The sequence below is a fragment of the Muscardinus avellanarius genome (genome assembly GCF_963383645.1).
Source record: "Muscardinus avellanarius genome assembly, chromosome: 2".
NCBI classification, from domain to species: Eukaryota; Metazoa; Chordata; class Mammalia; order Rodentia; family Gliridae; genus Muscardinus; species Muscardinus avellanarius.
In genome coordinates, this window is record NC_137787.1 from 65164125 (window position 1) to 65184995 (window position 20871).

The following is a 20871-nucleotide window of genomic DNA, read 5'->3' on the forward strand; positions in this document are numbered from 1 at the left end:
GAGTTCATTTGTTTTCACCTTAAGGCTGGCTATATATATTAGAAAGTTGCAACTGAGTTGTTGGCAGAATATACACTGAAAGATGCTGGGCGCAGCAGGCACGGTGGTGCTCACCTGTAATCCTAGTACCTGGGAGGCTGAGACCGAAGGATCGCAGCTTGTGGCCAGCCTCAGCAATTTAGCAAGGCCCTCTGCAACAGTGAGACCATGTTTCACACTAAAAAATAAAATAGGACTTAGGGCATAGTTTGGAGGTAGAATGCCCTGGGATCAATCCCCAATACTGCGTGCGCATGTACACACACACACACACACACACACACACACACACACGATGATAGGTGAAGTTGTCATATTTTATAAATATCTACTATGGATACTTGAGCCTTAATGGGTATGTACCTTTTTTTTTTTTTTTTGGTGGTACTGGGGTGGAACCCAGAGGCTTTCTACCTCTGGGATATACTCCCAGACCTATTTTATATTTTATTTGGAAATAGAGTCTCACTAAGTTCTGAGAGCCTCACCAAGTTGCTGAGGTGGCTTCGAACCTGTGTGATCCTCCTGTCTCAGCCTCCTAAGCGCAGGGATTACAAGCGTGCACCACCACGCCCGGATGGGTATGTACCTTTTATTCTGTTTTTTTCAGTTATTTTTCAAATTGTTGAGTTAAAACAAACTGGATTTTGAATTTAAATTGTTCCTTAGTAAAATAAGATTAAATTGTTCCATACTATTAGATACAATAATTAAGCATTAGTGTGTTACCAAGTTAAAATTAGTATATTATGATGTCTGTGCTTGCTGATACATTTTTATCTCCCAAATCACAGGACAGTAAAGATCACAAAGGAAAGGTATGTGTGTGTGTGCACACGTGTGTGTGTGTGTGTGTGTGTGTGTGTGTGTGTGTATGTGTTACTGAAGATTGAACCCAGGGGTATTTTACCTCCAAGTTACACCACCAAAATATAAATAAATAAATATTTGTGTTTACTTATATCCCCCAAATAAATAAATAAATATTTATTTTTGAAACAGGGCCTTGCTAAGTTGCTAAGGCTGGCCTCAAACCTGAGATCCTCCTGTCTCAGCCTCCTAAGTACTGGGATTACAAGTATGCACCTCCATGTCTGGCTGCAAAGGGAGCTCCTTGTTTGAGGAGCTCATGTGAGCAATTGTGTCTTTGACCTGAATTTCTTTTGGCCCCTGGAAGTCTCAGTGATCCACTGTTGACACTTCATAAGTTGCCTGTGATTTGTGAGCAGGGAACATGAAAACCTTTCTCACTTCTCAATCAGTTGGAATTTTTATGCCTTTTAGCACTAAAGGCTTCACCTGTCATATGTATTTTTCAAAATCGGTCAGTGTTTTTAAGTTAGTAAACAAAAGCAAGCAGTCTTAATTAAGAGAAACTTTTGGCTAGGCATGGTGGCGCATGCTTGAAATCCCAGCATTTGGGAGGGAGAGACCAGAGGATCACGGTTCACAGACAGCCTCAGTTACTTGGGCCCTCCACAACTCACTGAGACTCTGTTTCAAAACAAAGAATAAAAATAGGGCTAGGCTGTCACTCAGAGGTAGAATGTCTCTGGTTTCTCTGGGTTCCATCCCCAGTACTGATGAGAGAGAGAGAGAGAGAGAGAGAGAGAGAGAGAGAGAGAGAGAGAGAGAAGAGGAGAGAGATGGAGAGAAACTTTTCTGAATGTAATTTTTGTATTTGGAGTCATAGCATTAAACAGCTTTCAAATGCACATGAACTATATACAATTTTAAAAGGCCCTTTTTGTGGCAGGTCATAGTTTAAGAAAAACAGAATACTATGAACTTTAATAACTTGCATTCTTTCTTGGTGTCAAATGGAATTTCTCATTTTAAATGATACCATTCTTTCTCCAAATTCAATTTTCAGAATCCACTTTACTATGAACTTAAAATTGAGTTGGGGCTTGGGAACGTAGCCTAGTGGTAAAGCACATGCTTAGCATGCATGGGGCCCTGGGTTTGATCCTCAGCACCACAAACAAACAAACAAACAAACAAACAAACAAACAAACAGTGGGTAGCTAATTTCTGAATGTTTCCACAATGACTAATGCCTTCGATTCTTATGCAGTTATTATTTAATTATTATAAGAAATTCATTTCATTATTCTTCTTCTGTATATGTTAATCAAATGTGGCCACTGTCTGGGTGTATAGATCATGGTAAACATTGTCATTAGTGTTGAGAGAAAAGACAGTATTCACTAAGCTACGGTCACCCTCCATCATCTTGTAACCTGTCTTTATCTCCAAAGAGAGCACATGCATGCAGAGGGAACCTTGGGGTGATTGCAAGAATATACCTAGGTAATTCTTATACCCCCCAAGATATCAGAGTCAGCTTATAAATTTATAAGAACTTAACTTAGAAAATAATGATGACAGCTGGGCGTGGTGGCGCACGCTTGTAATCCCAGCATTCGGGAGGCTGAGACCGGAGGATCGCGGTTCACGGACAGCCTCAGCTACTTAGTGAGGGCCTCTGCAACTCAGTGAGACCCGGTTTCAAAATAAAGAATAAAAAATGGGGCAGGGGCCGGGCGTGGTGGCGCACGCTTGTAATCCCCGCGCTTGGGAGGCAGAGACAGGAGGATCGCGCAGGTTCGAAGCCAGCCGCGCGCGCTGGCTTAGGAGACCCTGTTTCCAAGTAAAAATGTAAAAATAGGTATGGGAGTGTAGCCCGGAGGTAGAAGGGCTTCCAGGAACCCCAGTACCACCCCCCCAAAAAAAATGGGGCAGGGGCTGTAACTCAGAGGTCAAATGCTCCTGGGTTCCATCCCCAGACCCGCAAAAAAAAAAAAAAAAAAGAAAAAAAGAAAGAAAGAAAGAAAATAATGATGACTTTACATAAATGAGTTTGGGGAAAATGTCAAAATCTGCAAAACAATTAGTGATTTTGAAAGGAATATATAATGTGCCAGCCCTAGCTGAATTTTTTTTTTTTTTTAGAATCCCTAGTTAAGCAATAGGTTGATCAAATTGTGATCAACCTATTGGCTTTATGGCAGCTTTGATTATAGAGGAAGTATGACCTAAGTCAGAAGGACAAATAGGCTGTATGGGAGAAGAAAACTAAGGCCATACCCCAAAACACGACCTTTTGAAATACATCATTAAGAGAAATGGAGTTTATTAACATAAAATTTCATACTACAATTTGAAAGCTAGAATTGTTAATACATAACCATGCTCTTATTAAGTTGTGCTATCCAATTAAAATAGTTTAAGTATCTCCTGTTAAACCAGAACTATGGGAAACTTAAAGATTTTTAGAGAAACAATGACTATGTAAACTTTAATAAGCTAGAGCTATTGGACTTGAACTTTAAAGCAACATGCCAGAGTCATGCACCAAGGTTGCTTATATGAAAGAATACAGGAGACTTACATATTGGTATTGGCAGTTGAGGTCAGCCATTCGCCAGCTAAGCCAATGATATCCAATCCAGTGGAAAGTTGGTTGAAAAATCGAGGATGACCTAGGGAGGTAACAGGCAAACATCAAGAAAAACCCAGATTTTTCAAGCTATCTTCAAAGCAAAAGGTCTGACCTCATTGAAGAAGTCTCCATCCCAGTGGATTTGGAGATGAAAGCATTGGTGTGTTTTGCCCCTGTGTAGTCAGATGCCTGTTAACCTAACTTGGTTGCTGAGCTGAAATCCCATCTTTTCTGTGAAACGTAAAAATATAGTCCTCATTTATTGGATCACTGGTGCAATTGTTATTGTTGTTATCCAATTTTTTTCTTTTTTTTTCTTTCATTTTTGCGGTACTAGGCATGGAACCCAGGGGCATTCTACCTCCAAGCTAAACCCCAGCCCTATTTTTTTTCTTTATTTTTGAAATAGGTTCTCACTGAGTTATAAAGGCCTCACTAGGTAGCTGAGGCTGTCCGTGAACCCCGGTCCTCCGGTCCTCCTGTCTCAGCCTCCTAAATGCTGAGATGACAAGCATGTGCCATCACACCTGGCTTTGTTATCCAGCTCTTGAGCCCTGTACAACTCAGGGTATACATTTACAGACTTCGTCCTCAGCAAATACAGGACTGTTGCCAAGTTTTTGCCAACTTGGCATTCCTCAAAAACTCAACTGCATACCAGCAGGCTGGGCTCAGCTGTCAAGGAGTGAACAATAGGTTACCTAAGGATGTGTGACAGAGAACTGGTGTTAGAAAGATTTGCTGACTACTATGTTTCCAGTGGAAATTGCCTTTGCCTCTGAAATAACTGTCAGAGAGTTAGTGTCTGAATGTTCCTGATCTAATTCCCTCCCAGAGAATGTCTGTTCTTCCCTAAATGTGTGTGTGTGTGTGTGTGTGTGTGTGTGTGTGTGTGTGTGTGATTCAGAACATATGACTTATTATATAAGAAGATACCAAACTCCGCATCTCAGGAGTCCTCAAAAATAATCCTGACTTTTAGAAGAAAATAAAGAAATCATAAACGGTAAACTTAGTGTACATACAGGGCCAGAATCCAGTTTAAGTAGCTTACACTCTTCCATTTTACTGTACTTTCTTAGTGCCCACAGAATCTATAAGATCTCCTATAACATAAAGAATTTTGTTGAAATCCATTAAAATATGTATTGCAATACTGATGTCAGAACTTTTAACAACAAATATTTCATTTTAAGGCAAACTCGAATCTTAAGTGCAATCACACTTTACCCGATAACGCATCAAAACCAAAACCACGCAACAAGGCAAACAACACAAAAGGAATCGGGATCTCTTATTGTCCATTAAAATAAAAAGCGCACAAAGTCACCCCAAACCTTGCTTTCTGCGCATGACTAAAACATTATGTCCCCCCCCATTTTTCTTCCAGAATTTCTATCAAGTAACAAAATAGCCCAGTTAAGAGTTCAATTTCAACTCTTTCTGTATTCAATGAAAATAAAAAATGATAGGCAGGACAATGAGTAGTGTATGGTCTTAGGCCAGGTAGGAGGAGAAAGAGTTCTTTTAAAGCAAAGTTGATAAACTGCAAACAAAAATAAATAGGGTAAAGGAAGAAATCTATTGGTTAGGAGACATGCAACCAACTGAAACACGAGGGACTTAGGTGGATTCTGATTCAAATGAATCAAAACAAAATAAAGCAAAACATGTCACTGGCAAGACAACTGGAAATTTGAACTGAGGAAATGTAAATTTTGTGGATTTTCTTCAAATATTACAATGATGTGTTTTTTATAAAAAGAGTTCTTGGGGATGAAGGATACATATGGATTCAATAATATTATGTTGAAGATTGCTTCCATGTAATACAGAAGAGGGGAAAGTGGGTAGAGGTACAGGCGAAAGAAAATTGGCAGGAATTGGTAATAGTTAAATCTGGGTGTTTGGTACATGGTATTCATTATACAATTCTACTTTTTAATAAGTTTGAAATTTTCTATTATAACAAGTTTTAAATCACTAAGCCAAACATGAGAAGGAGGGAGGGAATGGGGCGGAAATTCAGGAAAGGCTAAATGAGTGATGTGTGCAGGTACGCCTCTATCATCTTGTACCCCATTAGGTTGTACGGCTGCAGTGCACCAATAAAACATTAAAAGAAGTTTTAAAAAACAATTAAGGAAGTCCAGTGCATCTACAGATCACCTAAGCAGCTGCAGTGACTGAAGGCTGACTAGTGTCCTCATCAGTTAAGGAGAATCGAGAGGTGCTGTTTGCTTTTTTAAAGAAGCCCTTTGTTAATTTGTACAAGAATGTCCAAATGGGTTCTTCCTTTCTTCACAAACTATATCCAGACTAGTATGTTTTCACTATTAAGACCCAATTCGTTATTTCTACTATTAATGTCTCCCCCATGTGGTATGAGCTGAGAGTTGTTGAGACCCTCCATAACTTAGTGAGACCCTGCTTCCAAATAAAATAATAAAATAGGGCTGGGGTGAAGCTCAAAGGTAGAATTCCCTTGGGCTCCATCCCCAGCACCCCTACCCCCCCCACCTAGAAAAAGAAGTTGAACCAAAGCAAGCTAAGCTGAAACATACACTGGGGAATCTCTTTTTAAATCTGGCCAAATAACACTACTTGTTCTCCATCAGAAATAGGTTAGCCATCAGACCAAAGTGAGATACACCTAAGTTTATATGAGAGAGAAAGAGAGAGAGAGAGAGAGAGAGAGAGAGAGAGAGAGAGAGAGGGAGGCAGAGACAGATGAGAGAGAGTGAGTTAGAGTTAACATTCAAACAGCACAGGCTCTGTACTTATAATTGAGTCTTGTCTGTCCAGCAGCTATTCATGAAGCTATACTTATTACAGTGGCATTGGCTATCCAGAGCTATCTTGGATTACTTATTTAAAAAAGATTCTTTGGCCAGCCTCATTATTTCATTATAACACTTTGTTTTTGACACCTAATAGCCTTACTCAGCTTTATCCCCACCAGCCTCCCTAGACATAGTCTTAAATCTATCTTCTAATGACTAAGAAGAATGAGAGGGAAGAGGAAGGAGAAAGAAGTAAACGAATAAGGGGCTGCCAGTGGTGGCCTTGGGGGGCCATGTAGTGACAACTACACCAAGGACTGCCAATCCCCAGGATCTGTCTGCCCAAGAGTTCAGTAAAGCCAGGCTGTGGAGAGAAGAAAATTACAGGGAATTTCCTGCTTCACTTCCTATGCTCAGAGGCCTCCCAAAAGTCCTTGAACTTAAGGCAACTGTAATCGTGTGTGTGTGTGTGTGTGTGTGTGTGTGTGTGTGTGTGTGTGTGTGTTACTGGGGATTAAACCCAGGAGAATTCTACTTCTGAGCTATACCCTACTCCCAGCCCTTTAATTTTTTTTGTTTTTTTTCGGTAGTAGGGATGAAACCCAGGGGCATTCTACCTCCGAGTGACACCGCCAGCCCTATTTTTTATTCTTTATTTTGAAACAGGGTCTCACTGAGTTGCAAAGGGTCTCACTAAGTAGCTGAGGCTGGCTTCGAACCTGTGCAATCCTCCTGTCTCTGCCTCCTGAATGCTGGGATTACAAGCGAGCACCACCATGCCTGTTTTGAAACAAGAGTCTAGCTAGGTTGTTGAGAGTCTTGCTACATTGTTGAGGCTGTCTTCCCTACCTGAGACCCTCCCTCCTCCAACTTGAGATCCTCCTGTCTCAGTCTCCCAAATATGGGGATTCCAGGCTAAGTAACTATTTTTGCCAATAAGAGATGATGATAAGACCCTGTAAAACAAAAAGGAGGTAAGAGGACAATCTTGAGGTTTCCTAGTTGGAAATAGGATTTCAGGACTTGGGGAATGTGAAGAGATGGTGTGTGTGTGTGTGTGTGTGTGTGTGTATGTGAGAGAGAGAGAGAGAGAGAGAGAGAGAGAGAGAGAGAGAGAGAGAGAGAGAGAGAGAGAAAGACAGACAGACAGACACATGCTGATTAACCTTTTGGTCTAGCCAAGAAGGGGGTGTGGGTTGACCTGATCCCTCAAAAAGATATGTTCTACTTCTCATCCCTTGTTTCTGTGAAATGTGACATGTGACCTTACTTGGAAACAGGATTTTTGCAGATATAATCAAATTAAGATGAGGGTGGACCCTAACTCAAAAGACTGGTAATCTTTTAGAAGAGGAAAATTTAGACACACATTCCCCAGAGGGAAAGCCACGCAAAGAGGGAGGCAGAGACAAGGTGTCTACAAGCCAAGGACAACGACTAGAACTTGGAAGAAGGATGGATTCCCTCTGAGAGTCTTCAAAGAGATGTCAATGCACCAATTCTAGCCTTCTAGCCTCCAGAAATGTGAAAGAATAATGTCTATGGTTTCAAGTCACTCTGTGTGAAGAGATTTGGAATGACAGCTATAGGAAACAGAGGAAGGTCCAATTCTCCAAGTGTCAGTGACAGGTAAGGCAATAAGATCGGTCAGAATGAAATAAGCGTAGGATGTGAGAGTCCAGTGCAACCTGATATCATGTACTGGGAAGTGAGGAGTGGGGTCATGTATGCCCCATCACTATGAATTACACTAGGATGTGAGACTACAATGCACCAACAGAAGTATAAAAAATCCATGAGAATCAAAGCAAGAAAAAGAAGCCCTTTTGGTCACTTGAGGTTCTGAGCAGGCAGAAATGAAAAATTAACTTGACCCTATTACCATGTATCTGTGTGTGTGTGTTTATTTTTTTCTATGCTGGGTTTTGAACCTAGGGTGTTCTACTCCTAAGCTACACCTTCAGCCCAGCTTTATTTTTTCATTTGAAACAGGGTCTCTCAGAGTTGCTGAGGTTGGCCTAGAACCTGTGTCCTCCTGTCTCAGCCTCCCAAGTCCTGGGGATGATGAGATTTTGCTGGGATTGTTCTCTTGGTCACTGTACTTTGTTGCCTCCCTTGCCAGGCTTTGTCTCTCTCTAGCATGAGCTTGCTGTCCTCACACCGGGCCAGGGTGAGACAGGGGCTGGGTTGCTACTGCGTGTTCACTTGGCTGTCGCCCTTACCTGTGCGGACTCCGTACTTCAGGGTGTCCCTGCAGTCAACCAGGATCTGCTCCAGGGACTCAGGGTGGTCGGAGAGCTCCAGGTTGAAGCCCTCCATGCCTTCCAGCAACTGGTGTGGGTGATGGAAGTCCAGCACCTTGGTGGAGCGATCGAATGTCTTGCGGACATAATTGAGGAGGATGTCTACCACTTCCAGTAGGAACTGCACAGTTTGCTCCTCCCCGTTCTTCGCTGGAAGCAGATCTGGGGGAAGGAGACAATGAGTGGTTACCACCTGCCTCGTACTGGGATCTCCTTGGTCCAGAGATCCCTGACAGCAGCCATGATAACCCGACAGGCCTAATTTCATCCCAGGATGTGTATAGGCACGGAGAACTGGATAACACCTACCTCAAAGAATGCCCGGATGCACCTATGCGGAAACTCTGCATATACTTTTTTTTTTTTTTTTTTGGCAAGACTGGAGATGGAACTCAGGGGCATTCTACCTCCAAGCTACACCCCGGCCCTAGTTTTTATTCTTATTTTGAAACAGGGTCTCACTGAGTTGCAGAGGGCCTCACTAAATAGCTGAGGCTGGCCACGAACCACAATCCTCCTGCCTCCGCCTCCCCAATGCTGGGATTACAAGTGTGCATCACCATGCCCGGCTCTGCGTATACTTTCTGGGGCTCACAGGCTTTGTGATAGTCTTCTCGGTCATGGAATGGGTTGCTTTGAGAAACTGAGCAACCTGTTACTGTTTCCTCCCTTTGCCTTGAACCTTCAATCCTCCCATCAGCCTCTGGAGCACAATAATTACAGATGTGTGCCACCACTCATGGCTCCTGCTTTTCTCGACTTCATCCTTTAGGGCCTGGACTTTAGGATGTCTTGGGGGACTTGGGCTATAGCTCTGCGGGGCGTGAAGTGTGTAGGGGGAGGGGGGCCAGCCAGGGAGGGGAGCTGTGAGGAACCCCAATTGGCATTGTCTGAGTGTACATAGGGCTCTGTCTCTACTCCCTGGATTATCTCTGAAGTGTCAGTGACGCCTCATTCAGTGTTCTTTCTGTCTGATCTCTCTGGCCTTCTGGGAGTTAGCAGGTAAGGTAGGGTCTGTCTTCAAGTTGCTTGGGAAAGCATTTCCTGAGACTAGCGTCCTGAGAGCAGCAGGAACTAGAGAAAGAGGAACTAGAGAAAGAGTTCCAAAGAAAAGTGTGTCTCAGGACAGTCCTTGGACACAAGGCCCAGCTGTACAGCTTCCCACAGGCTGATTTTTTTTGGAGGGGGGCAGTAGCAATCTTGGAGGATAAAAGAGAATCACTTCGATTCTCTTCCATGTAAGATACCTTTTGATTCTGAGATTCTATGACTCATTTGTTCCTGTAAGTGTCTTTAGAGTTGACTATTTTTTATTTTGGAAGGATTTCCCTTCTCTATCTTCCAAAATTCTGGGGAGCTAGGCAGTAGGGAAGGAGTGTGTCTGTTATAGTCTAGGAGTGTGTCTGTTATAGTCTAATGTCAGAAAAGTACTTTGGTGAGAGTTTCCAGAGAATAATGACATTTCTTGGCAAAAAAAGTAAATTTTCAGAAAAAAGTCAAGACACTCAAATAAGGACTCATCAGGCTAGCACCAGGGCCAGGAGCTAGGGGAGGGACCACCTCGAGCAAACAGGTTGGAGAAGTCGGTTTCTGTGCGCCGGAAGCGGGCCTCCCGGTCACTGTTTTCACAGGATAGCAGGTTCTTGGAGGACTGCCTCTCCTTGAAGGCGCTCACAAGACGACTCTTCTCTTCCAGGCTGTTGGTCCTCTGCAAGAAGCCTAAGGCACAAGAAGCTGGGTCAGAGAGTCAGGAACTACCCAGCCGAGGGCCACGTCCCCTCTCCAAGCAGGGCTGCTGCCACTGCTGCCAGGAGAAGGCCAGTAGTGTCTGTGCTTTCACACAGTGGCTCCAGCACTGCCGTCTTCAGGCTGGGGCGGGGGACATGCCAAGTGCCATCAGAGGCACAGACCCAGTCATGCAAGAGAGGAAAACAATATGCGAGGCCCACTCTCCTCTCCAATGTGACAGTGCACTCAAGAATTAAGTCAACTGGACAGCTTCCACTCCAGTAACCAGCCTCAGGATGGGGCTCTGAAGGAAGGGGCCCAGTCTGAGAGGAGGCTGCCAGGACTGGGCTGTGGGCCGTGCCGCCAGTGGGGAGGAGGAGGACAGCTGAGGGAGGAGGAGGAGGAGGAGGGCAGCAGAGGGAGGAGGAAGAGGACAGCAGAGGGAGGAGGAGGAGGGCAGCAGAGGGGGAGGAGGAGGACAGCAGAGGGAAGAGGAGGACAGCAGAGGGAGGAGGAAGAGGACAGCAAAGGGAGGAGGAGGGCAGAACGAGGAGGAGGAGGGCAGCAGAGGGAGGAGGAAGAGGACAGCAGAGGGGGGAGGAGAACAGCAGAGGGGGGAGGAGGAGGGCAGCAGAGGGAGGAGGAGGAGGGCAGCAGAGGGGGGAGGAGGAGGACAGCAGAGGGGGAGGAGGAGGACAGCAGAGGGAGGAGGACAGCAGAGGGAGGAGGAAGAGGACAGCAAAGGGTGGAGGAGGGCAGAGGGAGGAGGAGGAGAGCAGCAGAGGGGGAGGAGGAGGACAGCAGAGAGGGAGGAGGACAGCAGAGGGAGGAGGAAGAGGACAGCAGAGGGAGGAGGACAGCAGAGGGAGGAGGAAAGTGAAGACAACAGAGGGAGGAGGACAGCAGAGGGAGGAGGAGGAGGGCAGCAGAGGGGGAGGAGGACAGCAGAGGGAGGAGGAAGGTGAAGACAACAGAGGGAGGAGGACAGCAAAGGGAGGAGGACAGTAGAGGAAGGAGGAGGAGGGCAGCAGAGGGGGAGAAGGAGGACAGCAGAGGGGGGAGGAGGAAGAGGACAGCAAAGGGAGGAGGAGGGCAGAGGGAGGAGGGGGAGGACAACAGAGGGTGGAAGGCTAAGGTCCTGAGAATTAGGAAAGATTCTTTTCTCAGGTATCAGAAACCCTCGCAGGGTTGAATAAGTATAATTTTTTTTTTACCCAAACCTGCAGTACAGCTTTGTCTATACCACACCCTTTCTGTTAGTAATGGTATTAGAGAAAAAGACTAGGAAGTTTACATTCTCATGGCCCTGACATTCAGTTCCATAAGAGCTTCCTGAGCCCATGGTGGGGTAGCAGTTTGATGTGCACTGGGCCTGGGAGCAGATGAAGGGATGGAGACTGATCCCCACCCTCCAGAGGCTTTGCAGTCTGGTAAATGTCTACAATGTCATAATAGAAACTCATCCAAGAACAGCACAGAGAATGCTCTCTACAGAGTGTGAGCCCAGGGTGGGATTCACAGCAGCCCAGCTCCCAAGGGGGGTGAGCAGTGCAAATAATGCCAGCAGCAACGGGAAGCAGAGCTGAGCCAAAAGGCAGGGGAACCTGCCAGCCTGGAGCACTGTTCCCCTGCTCTCTCCTCTCCATCCCTGGAGCTCCCACCTGCAGACCTGCTCTTTCCCAGCATCTCCTCCTCCAACAAAGCCTCAGCCCAAGCCTGAAGTCCTACACTCAAAAGAGGAAGCAAGCAGTAAGCTTCTTGGTGACCCCAAAGCTGTCTTTGTAGATACCAAGATCCTTGGGGAGTCACAGGCGTCACAAGACAGGCTTGGGAGAAAGTCCCAGGAGGTGCAATGCAAAGAGAAGTGAGTTAATCTGGGAATCCAGCTCCGCCTCCCTAGGATGGCAATTGAACGGTGATGGTGGAAGAGGGACGCAGGAGAAGGCTGTGGTGATTAGAATCCGCCCACACACTGGAGCCAGGGTCTATTTTTGGAGGGAAGCTTTGGAAGGTAAGACCACCAGGCCCTTCACTGCTTCTAGCACCTTTGAAACTTATCACCGAAGCCCCAGAGGACATCAGAAGAATCAGGGATAACAGAGCTACATGCGTAGACATGAAGAGGGGAGCCCCACCCTGGCCCCCTCTCCTACTTTCTCCATCTTCCAAATCTCCAGCACCAGAACCAGGGCCAGCACTCATTTGTCAGAGGGGTTCAGAGTCATCTGGCTCCCAAATCTTGACACTGAATCTTTTGTCCCAGAACAATGATTATGGGATTTGCCTGGCAGGAGAGACCAATTCCCAAAGAGGGTGAGACTCTGCCCAGCTGAACCCCGTTCCGCAGCTCAGACCTCCGGTTGGGCTTCTGGCCCGCTCCTGCGGAAGACTTCTGTCTCTCCGCCTGGAAACCCCTTTAGAAACCAGTTGTAGGGAACAGTCTTGGTTTAGACTTTGTATATTGTCTCCAAAGGAAGCTTTCACATTTCCTGCCCAGACGTGTCCTGATGGGGTTGAGAGATGATGATGATGTTTATGATGCAACTTTAAGCCTGTGTCCCACTCTCCTGGACCACTCTTCCTCCTGTGCACTAGGAGCTCTGCCTATTTATCATGTAAAGAACACACTTACATTGCATTATAATTTGTGTTGAAAAACCATTAATGTGCTAATGTCAACATTTAATCTAGATTGCCATTTCTTTCACTTTATTTAGGTGTTGGTTTCTAAAATATTGTATTCCTCAGGCTTCTCCAGGCCTGAAGGGCCCAGAGAAAAACAGCCTGCTTTTCCACAGGTAAAATGCCCCTGACTAGAAAGGGGATGGGAGCAGGGGTCCCTAAGCCTGGGGCAGGCTGTAGCCCTTCCTGCCCCCTACACTGGCCCTGAGGCCCCAGCAAATGGGTCATGGAGCTCTATGTCCTGAGGACAAACGGGACAGCTGAGGAGAGATAAACTGCAGTTGTGTTTGGTCAGGTCACAGCTGGGTGGCCAACCTCAAAGGGAGAAGAGGTGTTGCCTGTCAGGACTCCACCTCTGGGCATTCTGTGCTCGTGCGTGCGTGCGTGCATGCGTGCATTCGTGTATGTGTGTGTAGGGTCCCAGTGAGCTTTGTGGAAACAGAGCTTGTGGCTCCAGCCAGTTTTTTTTCCAGGTGAGACCCTGAACTGTCCATGGCATAAGGACACATAGCCAATGGAGCCCTTGCTGGGCCGAATCCCAGCACAAGCATACTCTGCTCACTAAGCTATGGAGAAATTGCTCCTGCTTAGAGCAAGGGGCTCTAGTTCTGATTTTTATGGGCTAACAGCAAGCACACTGACAGATATCTCACCTTATTTTTTTTCCCAAGAGAAACCAGAAACACATAATACTTGAGACCCCTCTTTTTTTTGTGGTACTGGGGTTCCTGAAAACCTTTGGCTATACTCCCAGACCTATTTTATACTTTTTATTTGGAAACAGGGTCTCTTAAGCCAACGCTGCTGGTTTTGAACCTGCACCTGCACGATCCTCCTGTCTCTGCCTCCCAAGCGCGGGGATTACAAGCGTGCACCACCACACCCAGCAGACCCCTCTATTTTTTTTTAAATTGGCAATAATACAAAATTAAACACAGTATGTATACTAAATAAACCGGCTGGGGCGGGGGGCAGTGCTAACTGGCAGTAAGTTTGGGACCTCTGCATAGATAGATGCTGGAAACCCAAGGACACTGGGGAGTTGGCAGCGCCCAGGCCAGAACCGGGGGGGGGGGGGTCTCTGAGACTCACTCTATTTAGGTCATGCCATCATGCCTGTAGCCACTCTTTGGCTCTTGCCAAGACCCTGAGTTTCTTCTGTCTGATTACTCTCCCAGGGGGATTTTCCCTCCTGAGCTAAGGGCACCAGAGGTGTCACCCAGGGCTTTCCTTACAGCTTCATTCCCTGAGAGGAAGGAGGGCAGGACAGCGAGCCGGTGGGGGATGAATCTTGGCCAGCCGTTGAGAATGCTAAGGCATCATCTAGGGCAAGTTTTGGAAGTGGGAAGTTGAAAGGTCTAACTAATCTTGATGGTGTCAGGTCAAGAGGGCACCCTCCAGGTACATGAGGGTCTGGAATGAAGAGAGTAAGGGGTGGGTGAGGAGGTGGAGAGGGGACTGTAGATCCAGGATTCATCCTGAAGACTGCACTCAGGGACTGGGGGTGTGGCTCAGTGATGGAGCATTTGCCCAGTACACAGGCCCTAGGTTTCATCTCCAGCACCCCCTCTCTCAAAAGACTGTACTTTGCTTCCACTAGGTTAAAATGGAAAGCCAGTGTTGGCCCAATGTATAGATTCAGCTGCTGTTTTGTTTTCTTTTCGGAATCAAGCCTAAAAGGAAGCCTTTTGACTTGTGGTCACCACATGCAAAGCATTATCACAAAGGTAATTTCCCTCAGCAGACTATCCAGTTCTCTCCTGGCCTCTGTCCTTTTGGGTTGCAACTTTCTTGAAATCAGTATGTGTGTGTGGGAAAAGAGGGAAGAAACTCTGAGGGTGGTAGCCCCCAAGTGCCCAGGAGTAGGGGAGGGGAGGCTGATTAAAATGTAGGGGCCCTTATTCCCGGACCCCAGGGAAGCTTAACTCTATCCTGCCCCTTCACCCTTTGAGGACATAGGGTATGTCCCCCAAATGAGTGCGTTGCTTTTCACTGGGACCCCAAGGCCAGCCGGGGAGGGGGAGCAGCAGGGGGGGGCAGCAGCGATGGGGTTGGATGAGGGCTGCCTTCACCCCCAGCCTGCCCCTACTCAGACCTGGCCCTAGGGCCTGCAGCTCGCTCAGTTCGGTCCTGCTGCCTGACAACCGCTGCCGCCAAAGGGACCAGGCGCAAAACGGGCCATTAAGCCCAAATGCCAGCAGGGTGGGATGGAGCTGGGGGGGGGGGCTATTAATAGAACAAAGCTCCAGGCCTCGGGTACCCAAGTGTGGAGACTCTGCCCTGGCCTCGCCCAACAGCCCCGCGCCAAACCCCCAGACCGCACTGTGGCAAGACTGGACTTTTCCTGGAAAGTGGCCAGGTCTAGGAGGTGCACTGTAAATGGTGGGTCCTAAGATCCAGGAGACAGAGTCCCAGAAACAAACAGGGCGAGTCCGAGCAGGGAAAAATGACGGTTTCCAAAAGATGCTAAGGACCCCCTCTCTGCTGGGACTCCCAACTGCTACCAACCTCGCCCCGGGAAGATCAGCCCCGGGGAGCACCGCTGGCCGATCGGCTCCGGGGCGGGGGAGGCAGGCTGCCCCGCGTCGCCCCCCCCCATCTCGCTCACGCAGCAGCTGACGGATGGCTCTTTAATAAGCCCCTCGTTAATCTTCCCCCGCCTCTCCACCCCCTGCCCGGGGACATCCGTATTTTCTGGCCCGATAAGGCTCGAGGATTTTAGACGGTGAAATGTTGCGAGGAAAGCGAGTTCTCATTGTTCAGCCCGAGCCGCTCAGCTGTGTTCCTTCGAACGAATCTCCCGTCTCCCTTCTTCTTTTTTTTTTTTTTTTTTAAATTACATCCCTTGGGCGTTTTCATTTCAGCCCCTCACGTCTCCAGAGAGCGGTTCCTTTTCCTCTCCAGCTCTCGGATCTATTTTCCTTCCTCGCTGGCAAATCGTGCCAGACAACCCCTGCCTCCCTCCACCGCCTGCGGGCCCCCGCCCGCTCCGGCCGGTTCCTTCCTTCCGCGCCTTGGTGGATGTACCACCAAGCCCAGGGTGGCCTGCGCCGCGGACGACTCCCGGAGGAGCCGGCTGCCGAGGGCTGCAAGCGATTCTGCCCTCTAGCCTCCGAGCCCCCAAAGAATGAAATGTGAATCTTTTATGCCAACTCCGGGCCACTTTCAATGCTCCCAGGCCGGGGGTGCTGATTGAGGGTGGGCGGGCGACCGAGAAGGGGAGGCGGGCGCTCACCCTGAGCCTTTGGTCTGCTCTCTAGGAAACCAGGTCAGGTCACCCTTGCAGACTCCAGGCCGAGCGCGCACGGTCCCCGCGGCCCCGACCGGCCTGGCCGAGCGGGGCTGCCGCGTGGGGGCGCTGCGCCCCCGTCTGCGCCGAGGTCTGGGGAGCTCGACTCCAGAGGAGCAGGACACTCGGGTCGGGCCAGGGGAGGGCGAAGGGGGTCATCGGGCCCCGTTCACTTACCGCAGATCTTCAGCCCCAGTTTTTTGGTGCATCCATGCGCCACGCCACACCAGGTGTCATACGCTAGGACGAGAGGGAGCAAGACAGGCGCGATTAAGGCAGGCTGGAACTGCGAGACACTGGGTAGAGACGGGGCAAAGGGTGCGCTGGAGGGGGGTGGCGGGAAGTTGCCATCGCCCCCTCGTTAAAAGCTCTTTTCTGAAAGGAGCCAGGAGCCTGATTTGCGGGCGGACAGGCACACTGCCTTCCTGCTCCCGGCTGCGGGTACTGAACCGTGCCTCTGAGAGGCGGGCTCCGAGGCCCCGCCGCCGGCCTCCAGCCGCCCCTGCCCCGCAGCCGCCCCGCCGGGTCCCCGGGGCGGAGGCTGCCCGGCGCGCGGAGGGCCAGGTGCCTAGCACCCACGGGCCGGGTCCCTGGTCTCGGCCCCCGCAGACCACACAGCCCAGACAGGGCGCACAGAGGCATCTGGGACCGAAACGTCTCATAATTTCTTGGCGGGTCTCCAGCCGAGTGGCAGCTTAAAATAAACTGGCATGAAATGGGGTCGCGGAAGAGTTCAGGAATTAATTGGGTGAAAAATAGTATTTGACTAGATGATCGGGCTCGCATGGCTGCGCTTCAGTCGGACTGGGGAGTCGCGAAGACAACAATGCGCCTCCGGTCCTCATCCCGGCCCCTCTTCCCACCCCGACCCTCATTAACCCCGCGCTGGGACATCTAGGCTCTGGCGCGGGAGAGCGCTTAGCGCAATCAGGCACCTTTCCTCTGAGTCTGGACCACAGACCCGGGGGTTGCAGGACTTTCCTTCTTTACCAGGCGGTTCTCAAACCCTTCTGGGTTTACCTGACTTCGGCGTCAATTTCCAGCCGGGAGCGTGGAGCCCTCGCGCGCTTGTGCAACGGGCCCCGCGTGAAACCCCCTTCGCATCAGCAAAGCAAGGCGCCGCCAACCACTCCCATCCCCCACCTCACCCCAGCCCCAGCCTCCAGCGGGGCGCGAGTGTTGGCGGCGATAAGCAGAGTGACATCCATTAAACCCGAGGCACAACAGAGCCCTAGCGGGGCGAAGAAACAGCCTGATGCCCGCGAGATGGCCTGTCACAGATGGAGTTCCACGGACAGGAAATCCGTGCGAAAGCAAAGCCCTAATAATAATAACTGGCGCGTAATGAGGTATTTCCACTCGAGAAAGCGCTTTCACTTTAAACATCGTCTCACCTAATCCTCAAAACAGCCCAGTGAAAGGGCAGGAGGACTGTTGATCTAAGACTCAGTTGACAAAAAACAGAGAAGGTAAGTGAGTTTTCCAAGGTCATGCAGCAGGAGGTTGGGTTTTGGACAAAGTGCACGACCTTTCAGAATTGGGGATTATAGCGAATGAAAGAAGGGAGGTGGAGAGGAGGGAGGCCCTGGGGTGTTGCAGAAGTTGGGAAGATCTAGTAGTCCAGTAGAGGGAGGGGTCCAAGCCCTTCTCGGGTTGCTGGAGCTCCAGGGTAAGTAAGGTTGTGCAGGCAGAGCAAGGACTCCTCCCAGGAGACCTTGAAGGGACAGAGGAGTGGAGCCCGCTAAGCCTGTAAGGATGGGTCTCACAGGGAGCTTGGACATGGGCAGGGGGCGCTGGCCAGTACAGCCTGGGTGCTGGCACAAGAGCTGGCTGTTGAGTGGGAAATGTTCCCAGCAGGGCTGTATGCTCTTCCTGGAGCAGGGTCCTGGGTGGTGCTAAAACACACACACACACACACACACACACACACACACACACACACACACACACACGGCTTGTTGCTGGGTCCTGAACCTGAGGCTGGGCATTTGGTGTTTATGCTCTATGGCTGTCTGCTGGGAAGCAGGGGTGAAGTGGAGGTGGAGGTGTGGATGAGGACCACAAAGGCCACTTAACCCAGAGGGACAGAAAGGGAGAGGCTGCAGGGCAGGGAGGACTGAAAAAAAAAAAAAATCTAAGGCCAAAGCAACAACAGACAAAAGGCCACAGCCTCCTGCTCCTCCAGGCCTGCTGGTCCCGCTCTGTCGGTCCTAGTGCCTGGCTCACGTGCCACCAGGGCTGGCGGCTCTCCCGAGGCCCTCTTTGTTGTGTGGGTAATTGTAGCTGGCAGGGGTGGCTGGAAGAGGGAGCTGCCTGAGGACTTCAGACAAGGCCTCCTGTCCGGGAGCCAGCGCCAGCGCCAAGGGAAGGGAACTCTTCTGATAACACCTCCCTACCTTCCTTAAACAATTATTTTCTCCAGCTTATAGAAAGCTCCGTAAAATTAGGGCGATGAGCACCCCTAACCACACTGCCCTCCCCAAGCCTCTCCCGAATAGAAATTCGGGGGGGAGGGTTATTGGAGCTGATAAATTTTGAGGGGGTGGGGTTGGGTCGTGTAGACACTTCATTCTAACACGGAAAAAGGAAACAATCCCCTCATCTTCCTGTTTCCACAGAGCGCCTGAAAACCCATGCCAAAGGCAGCTTCTGCAGACGGCTAAGGACCTGGCACCCCCCCCTTTCCTGTTTTCTCCAGACTTGTCACCTGCGGACGACAGGTCTCTTGCCCTGAGAATGGAGAGGAAAACCTGTCCTGACACCCTCCTCGCCCTCTCCAGGTCCCCGCCCCCTGCGCTCAGGAGGGTCCCGATCCCCGCCCCCCCCCCAGCCCTTTTTGTTTCTGAGATGTAATTACGTGCATGAAATGTCGAGGCTCAGCCTCAAACAGTTTTGTGCACCTTTCCCGCCCCTGGCTTCTCCCCCACTCGTCAATAGCTCCACGCAAATTTGGAGCAATTAGGGACCTTGAGTTTTCTAAAAGCTGCAATTAACGTCGAAATTTCCGCTGATTATAGCCTTTGAACACAGCGCAGGGGGAAAGGCGGAGGAGGAGGTCAGATCCGGGCTTAACGAAAGCCGGAGACGGGAAACTCTATTCCCGCTGGGACTCCTGGCTCCGCACACTGCCCCCAGCTTTGACCCACCCTGTTGTCCCACCAAGCAAAGAAAACACACCGCACAACAAAAACAGCGCACGCTCGGAGCGCTCACCCCGCGCGGAGCCCCTGCCGACCGCCGCCGCCGCCACCCTGGTGGTGCTGGCGTTTCGGCGCCCTGGGGGTAACCTAACATCCCGAGGGCCAAGTGACCTCTGGCGGAACCGAGCCGGGGCCACGTTCGCCTCCCAGCCTCCACCATCTCCGACCTCTCCTTCCCTTTCCGCTGGCGTCGCCTCCCGACGTCCCAGCGCCCCCATCTTCCCTGCAGGCCCTTTGATAGGAAACTGGGGCAGGACCTACTTGTGGGGCGCAGGTTGGCGGTATTGGGATCCGCTCCCGCATTCGAAGAGGCTGCGGACGAAGAAGGGGTGGAGGACGCCATCAGCTCGATCGTCCCGGGGCCTCTACTGTCCGGGGTCCTGGCGGGTCGGGCGCGGGAACAGGCTGCAAAGAGAAGGGCCGTGTAGGGAGAGCTTCCGCAGCTGGGCGAACCCCAGGCGGCGGGGGGCGCGGAGTCGCAGGAGGCGGCGCGCCCCTGGGTTCGCGCGCGCGGGGGTGGGGGTCGGAGGCGACGCGCGCGCCGGGTCAGGGGCTGCCGCGCAGGCGACGTAACCCGGGGTAGCTCTCCAGTTAGGCGGCGCCGCGGGGCGCCCCGGGGTGCGGCTCTGAGAAGAGGGGGCCCCGAGGCCAGGCCGGGGCGCGGGGAGGGGGCTGGGCCGAGAGCGCAGCGCCCAGCCCCCTTGGACTCCGGGCGGCCGGCGTGCGGGCAGGAGGGGGAGGGCGCGCGGGGAGGGCACGTCTGGTTCGGTGTCTGGCTCCCGTTGTTGTGTCTGGCTAATTCCCTGGAAAGAAGGATGCTAACTGCTCCGGGGATCGGGGGCTTTGGTGAGATAAGGTGAGACGAGGAAAAGGTACCCATCTTTACGCTTCTCCCTCGGACCCGGCGGGTAAGCTCCGGAGTCACCTTGCGTTCCAGATCGCCGGTCGGCGGCGGGTCGGAACCTCGCTCGTCCGCGCCCGGTCCCGCCCGCTTCTGAACCGCCTCCAAGCCTCGGGTGAGGCTCCGTCCCAGTTTGGGGGTTTCTCCTTAACCTAGCTCCCAGAGCTCACCGTGCAGAACCAAAGAAGGAGGGGAAGTAAGAAAAGAGAACACCCCCTGGGGAACGAACTTGCGCCCGAGGCGCAAAGGGGCGGCGGATCAAGACCTGAGCCTCCAGCCCCTGCTCGGCGCTCGGCGCTCGGCGCGGGCGCGATGGCGTCCGGAGGCCGGGAACCGAGGGCGCGGGCTAATCTGGATAGACCTAAGACCCCGCAGAGGAGAGCCCGCCAGCCGGCGCCTCCACCCGGGGCGGCGTGGCCCGCACTCGCCCCGCGCGCACTCTGGCCGCGAGGCGGGCGCGGGCGGCACGCGGCGCCGGGGAAGTAACAGGTTACCGCTGCC

The 20871-nt window shown here is 50.6% G+C and overlaps 1 protein-coding gene across 2 annotated transcripts in view; it reads right to left on the minus strand.

Annotated features, from left to right (window-relative positions):
* The window catches only part of GAD1 (glutamate decarboxylase 1), a gene marked incomplete at both ends in the record, with an annotated part of 39775 nt that extends 19963 nt beyond the window's left edge, over positions 1 to 19812 (minus strand). For both annotated transcript variants that reach the window (XM_080689618.1, XM_080689619.1), the window contains 5 exons: positions 3434 to 3524; positions 8490 to 8732; positions 10131 to 10289; positions 16447 to 16509; positions 19731 to 19812. In XM_080689618.1, coding sequence (XP_080545744.1) covers positions 3434 to 3524; positions 8490 to 8732; positions 10131 to 10289; positions 16447 to 16509; positions 19731 to 19812 — 638 coding nt within the window. The remainder of the gene's footprint in view (positions 1 to 3433; positions 3525 to 8489; positions 8733 to 10130; positions 10290 to 16446; positions 16510 to 19730) is intronic.
* Positions 19813 to 20871: the final 1059 nt, after the last annotated feature.